Consider the following 6,665-nt stretch of genomic DNA (forward strand, 5'->3'; position numbering starts at 1 on the left):
ACAAATACCCTTTCTACGGCTCCTATTTTGACTCTACTACTACTACTAATCAATGGGAATAATCCCACGCAACCGCACTACAAGCTAAACAATGATGTTGACCACTCACACAAAGACATATGGCCATTAACCCAAGACTCACCAATAATCTAGCTTGGCTTATATTTCTACAGGTCTGGATTCTGATGAAAACTAAGAAGCCAGACTTCACTAAAGCCTACATTTGTGTGGCCAAGACTCCATCAACGTTTGCGGGAGTTTGATGAAAACCTGAGCCTTCATTGTCATAAGTTAGCGATCCTGTTGCAGCTTTCCCAATTCTTAAGTCACATGGTCCAATAATACTCTTGATAATCTGGACACAATCTACAGTGGGAGTGTCGTATTGACCATGCAACTCTATATATGTTTTCAATGCAAACAGGGGCTTGGGCATTCTTGATCAGTCAGCATCTTATTTCATGTACTCATAAAATGAGAGCTATTGTGGCCAGCTAGCGCTACTTGTCACTGGATTATTGTATTTTCGTGTTGTTTTCAAGCTGTTGTTGTATATTGGGTATAACAATGTAATGCAAGTATACATTAAACGTCATAACAAGTATAACAACTGGACAGAAGCGGACCAAAGTTAATCGTAGGTGCCTCATTTCCATGCAAACTAATGTATTATTTAAGAAAGCTACTCAACCATTCCATCCGGGACCTACCCTAATTTTATAGATGTTTCTGGTATTACGGACGTGTGAAATCACACATGTAGTCTTACTTCCTCCAACTTCTACATAAACATCTCATTTCTACAGAATTGGACTGTAAAACAACAACAAAGACCAAAGCTATTAACGTTGAGCTCAATCGACAAAAAGAAACCAGTGAAGCTCAATAGAAGTCATATACCCAACAGAAAAAATGGAGGGCTACAAACTTTATTTAGCTGCTGTATCGGTACAAGTATTCCATTCTATCATGCACATAGTTTCCAAGGCTGCAATTGATGATGGTTTCAAGACATATATACTCGTCTTCTACAGACAAGCCATTGCAACAGTCTTCTTAGCGCCCATAACTATCTTTCTTGAGTGGTATCGTTCAGCTCAAATTTAGCATATTAATCTTTATTTTTCTGCTCTTGCTTGCTCGATCGATCTAACACATAGTATACTTTTATCCAATTTACAGGAAAAGTGCACCACCTCTGACCTTAATGACATTTGTCAAGATGTGTATACTCTCTCTCCTTGGGTAAGATGTTAGCAAAAATTTTCTAGTGAAAATCACTTTTGTATTTCAGTTGTCTCGAATTTTTTCTAATGAACTGATCGTGTATGTTTCTTTTTTCTTGAAGGTGTTAATTGAATTATTGTTTTCCTCACAGTTGAAGTTCATATCTACTTGTCTATTTCAGGTTCACATTGACCTGGAATCTCAATAATATGGCTCTTAGGTACACATCTGCCCCGTTGGCTGCAGCAATCAATAATACAATTCCAGTCATTACTTTCTTCCTCGCAGTTCTATTCAGGTAAGACATACATGTTACAAATCTAAGATTTCTGTTACTCTAAATTATGGCTTCAATTGTATGAATAAATTCTTCAAATTTTAACTTGGGTGCTCAATAAAAATTAAAAAAATAAAAAGAAATTAGCCAACATGCTTTGACTCCTTACAGAATGGAAAATTTCAATTTGAAGACTATCCCCGGGATTTCCAAATTTGCCGGAATAGCACTATGCTTAGGAGGATCTGCAACTATTGCCTTCTATCATGGAGCCCCTTATCTGAAACTATTGGTTCATCATCACCTGTTGAAAATTCACAGCCTAGAAAATCCGGGTCATGCTCCTTCTAGCACCACATGGGTCAAGGGTGTACTTCTAATGTTTCTTGCCTACATATTATGGAGTTCCTGGCTTGTATTGCAGGTAAAATTAATGACTTTTTATAGAGCATTTTTTTTTGGGAGGGTTTTTCTGGTCAATGCAAAAGAAAACCAAAGAGTAAGAAATCATCTATTGATGGGAAAAATGCACTTTTCATCTCAATGTTTTGGGTGTGGATCAATTTCACCCTCAAATTTCCAGTCAAAACACATTTTGTGTTGATAGTTTCATAATTTCAATAGAGTGAGGATAACTTACAGATTGCCAATCAATTTTGATGTTATATCTTAACATAACGAACACGTCTTGTTGGTAAAATATTACATTGGGTTGACAAAAATATTGAAAGCCCTATCTTAGTTTACTTTCCCTTTTTCAGCTCTAAACAGTCTTAAAAAGCTTTAGCCACCATAACTCTCTCCTCAGTCCAGAGCTGAATAAGAAGCTCGAGAAGGACTGAAGCCATGGAAAAGAAATGATTCCGTTATAGCCAATTGAAGAAAAATGCCACTATGAAAAAAGAGTTTAACAATAGGTTACTCCAAATTGTAGTATTGTTTCTGTAACTCAATCAGTGGCTGAATAAAGTGCTAATAATGCATTTACTAACAGACTGGTCATTTGATTATATTCTATCTAAATTGGTTTGCAATCCTTCGATTTTTCTTAATTAGTTGAAATTATGAAATTATGAGGATGAAATGTATTTTTGGTGAAATTTTAGAAATAAAGTTGGTCCATACCCCAAAATTAAGGATGCAAATTTATTTTTCTCCTTGATTATCAAACTCTTATATTTTCATATATATATATATATATATATATATATATATATGTATGTATGTATAATCCATTGCTTTTGTTAAGCACTAAAAAATTATGCTCTTTGATTTCGCTGCCATCAGTCAATTATTCAATTTAGGACATGCCACGCTGTGATACATATTTATAGCTTGTTTTGAATCCTATCGTATCCATGCCTTACTCTACGTAACCAATATGTTATGGCAGAAAATTTTACAACAGATCGAGTGAACAAAAATTAGTAAACCAAATTCTAAAAAAGAGCAAATGGCATAAACAGTCTGTCAATTACTTTACAGTAAAATAGTCCATCAACTTTATTATTTTTAGCTGATTTCATTCTTCAACCATTTCTTTTATTGCAGCTAATCAGGTCTGAGCCACCCATATTGTTAGGGTTCTCCGCAAATAATAACTAGTTAAATCAAGTTAAAAATAGGAAAACTACCAGCAAACTTTCATTAAATTTAGAAAACCAGATTAAGTCAGGCAATTGCAAGGAAATTGGATTTGATCAAGAGCAAAAAGTCGGGCTTTTTTTTGGCAATTTTTTTTTGATAATACAATCGAGGAATGCTGAAAAAAGCTACAATTTTTTACTCTCAATCTGGTCTAATTTGTTTGGAATTTTCTGGACTAAATCTGTTTTTCCAATTTTAAGAAGAGCTGTAGGTGGATTCGATCAAATCAGGCAATTGCAAAGAAATTGATTCCATCAAGAGCAAACAGTTGGGTCTTTTTTCAGCAATTGTTTGATAATAGTATTGGAGTTTGCCAAAAAAAAAATGCCACAAATTTTACTCTCCATCAGGTCCAATTCCTTCGTAATTTTCCTAACTAAACTTGTTTTTTTTTAAGTTTAAGAAGGGCTGTAGGTGGATTTCTTATCTTGTCACCGGAAAAATCTTCCTATTTGGATAGCTCAGTCAAATAAGAAATAAGGACCTAATCGGCTACCAAAAAAACAAAAAAGGTACAAAGACTAAATTGGCTATAAATAAAGTTGAAAAACTGTTGTAACATTAGTCAAATATTTGAAGGACCATTTAGGTCTTTTGCTCTTCCCAGAAAAATGTGTTAAAAATTGGAGTTTTGAGTTGAGAGCCATGTCTTACCCTTTCATATGCCAGACCCTACTCTATCCATCATATTTTTTTTTCCCGACAAAGATAACACCCTTGAATTTTTTGGTGTCACCCTTGAATTTTCTTTTGCTGCAAGTGGGATTTAAATCCCCATCTACAATCCAAAGAGGGACTTAAGTTTCTTTTTGATAGCCACCGAGACAAACTCAGTGGTTCCTACCGGTCGCATTGTCCTAGCCCAATTACAGTTTGTCATACATATAGTGGCAGATTTACCTTTCTTGATGCATGTGATGTTTATAAAAGAAAAGAGTGAATGTGTTTCGATAGTGGTTTATTGGCCAAATTTTACTTACTTACGTTACAAATATATTTTTTGACAACTCTTTTATCTTTCGAATCACTTTTTTATCTTATATTAATCATATTAAAAGAAAAAAAGGCAACAATTTTTTAAAAGGGAAAATGAGTAGTTCATTTCTCACATTTCACAAAAATATTCTTTTTATCCCTCACTTTAAAACGAAGCGAATTCATCCTTGACATTTAAAAATTGAAATTATAACATCTCTGAATTCAACTTTCAATTTGAATCCAACCACTGAGCAACCCAATTACAAATTTCAGAAGTATAATTGGTTGATCACTTGATTAACTAAACTTGATATTCACATAAAAGTTAATGAACCCACAAAGGAAAAATAAAATATTATAACATAAAAAGGGATTAATCTTTCCTATATTATTATTGTATATGTTGACGGGTCTAGATATCTACCACATAAATTCAATTTAAATTTAAATACCAAACTTGTATAAATGGTATACATCTAGACTTATGAGTGTATAAACTCATGGTGCATGAAAAAATTTATCCAAAAAAGAAACCTACTATTCCGAAACAAAGAAATGGCCTTTTTATGTTATAATTTTTTATATTTTTCTTTTTTTGTTCAACAAATATCATATGAATGTGATGGAATTGACTAAGTGATCCATCAACTTTATTTCTGAAATTTGTTATTAGGTTATTGGATGGTTTTATTCATATTGAAAGTTGGGTTCACGGGTATGTAATAAGCTTCAAAATTTAAATATCGGGTATGAATTTGCTTCATTTTAAAAGTGAAGGATGAAAATAATATTATTTTGACATGTAAGAGATAAAACAAGTCATTTTTACTTTATAAAATACTAATCCAAATAATCTCCTATTCAAATACACTAAGTGCAGACGATTGAAACACGTGCTCAAACTAAAGAGAAATAAATTATACAAAGTGCCCCTAATTCCTTGACCTTCTAAATAAAGAAAGTAAATGGCTAAGTACTGACATTTGAATGACCACAGGGCTACCTATCGAAAAGCTATCCTTCAACACTTATTAGCATAAATCTTCAAAACTTCTTCGGCGGAATTTTCTCTTTTATTATTGCCATCTATTTGGAAAGAGATTTTGATGAATGGAAGCTTGGATGGAATGTTAGACTTCTATCTGCTGCTTACTGTGTAAGTCTATATATTTGTCCAGAAACATTTGTCAAGACCCCAAACAATTATCTACATGATTAGCAACTTACAAACAGAAATGGACAGGGAATCATGGTCAATGGTGTTGGATTTAACTTGATAGCTTGGGTTCTTAGGAAGAAAGGGCCCTTATTTCAAGCCATCTGGGTTCCACTTGTGCTGCTATTCACAACTTGTTTTTCAGCTGTCTTTCTTGGGGAGATAATTAGCTTAGGAAGGTAATTTACTTGATTTATTTTTCGTTTGCATTTTCGACTTTAATTTCTCACCATATGCTAGTTCGCTTTTGATAGAATCCAGTGTTGAACATTAACCTCGTAAAGGAAAAGGCTTCTCAGACACAAATGAAAGAAAAAATTGATCAAGTCTAAGAAACATCCAATTCTCAAAATCAATTTACATGACAAAAAATTGAGTATCACAAAAGATTTGTATTTATTCATCCTGAAATTTTCCTGTATTTTCCAGTGTTGTGGGAGCAGTATTGCTGGTTATGGGGTTGCACTGTGTACTATGGGGCAAGATTAAAGAGCAAAGCAAAGAAACGGAGAATTGCTCTTCAACTGTCCACCTCGCACAAATATCACAGACTGCACCAAAGGATGAAATACAGGTGGGGAGCACTCCAAAGCACTCATTAGCTCAAAATGCTTGCTCCTATGTTTGAGCGCAAGGCTTGTTTATCCGGTGCGCACTATCGAGTAGCAGTTGTGGGTTTGCTTGTTAAAAAAAAAAAAAAAAAAAGATTGTGAAAGTGTTTGTTGTTAGATACTTAGGCACAGAGAGCAGGATTTTGGTTTAGATTTACAAATGGTAGGCAATAAATTTAGTACATCGAGTACTCATTATTTAGTCTATCCAAAATACCTGACAATAGTGACATCAAGCACTCACTAGTTACTCCATTCTATGACGATCATCCCATTTTGATCAATCCCAAATACTTGGCGGTGGTGACATTAAGCACTCATTAGTTAGTCCATTTCATGACGATCATCCCAATGCGATCAATTAGTAAATACTCTAAAGCGCGATCAATTACTAAGTACTGTAAAGCACGATCAATTAGCATTACTTGATCAATCCTCTTCGTCTCTCTATTATGTTTTAGCATTATTTGATCTTATCTCTTCATCTCTCTATTATGCTTTAAGTAACGGGAAAATTGACAAACGTCGATTAGATTGAAGAAAGGGACCAAGAACTAGGATATATATATATATAAAGACTCCTGTTTGATAATTTAGTTCAACATTTAAATTTAATAGATTCAAATCTTAATATATTCAGACAGTTTGATAATCAAAATTAAACATCTGAATTCATTAAGTGGCACTGAATTTTCTAAGCAAAACTTGC

At 33.7% G+C, this 6,665-nt stretch overlaps 1 protein-coding gene across 2 annotated transcripts; it reads left to right on the forward strand.

Annotated features, from left to right (window-relative positions):
• Nucleotides 1-786: 786 nt before the first annotated feature.
• LOC113701660 (WAT1-related protein At5g64700) lies at nt 787-6,247 on the forward strand. Of its 2 annotated transcripts, XM_027222415.2 has the most exons (7): nt 787-1,085; nt 1,183-1,245; nt 1,409-1,525; nt 1,676-1,928; nt 5,127-5,285; nt 5,373-5,524; nt 5,775-6,247. In XM_027222415.2, the coding sequence occupies exons 1-7, from the start codon at nt 913-915 to the stop codon at nt 5,971-5,973; spliced, it is 1,116 nt and encodes a 371-aa protein (XP_027078216.2). In that variant the 5' UTR covers nt 787-912; the 3' UTR covers nt 5,974-6,247. The 2 variants fall into 2 exon arrangements, with proteins under 2 accessions (XP_027078216.2, XP_027078217.2); XM_027222416.2 differs by lacking the exon at nt 5,127-5,285.
• Nucleotides 6,248-6,665: the final 418 nt, after the last annotated feature.

Source organism: Coffea arabica, chromosome 7c, assembly GCF_036785885.1.
Source record: "Coffea arabica cultivar ET-39 chromosome 7c, Coffea Arabica ET-39 HiFi, whole genome shotgun sequence".
NCBI classification, from domain to species: Eukaryota; Viridiplantae; Streptophyta; class Magnoliopsida; order Gentianales; family Rubiaceae; genus Coffea; species Coffea arabica.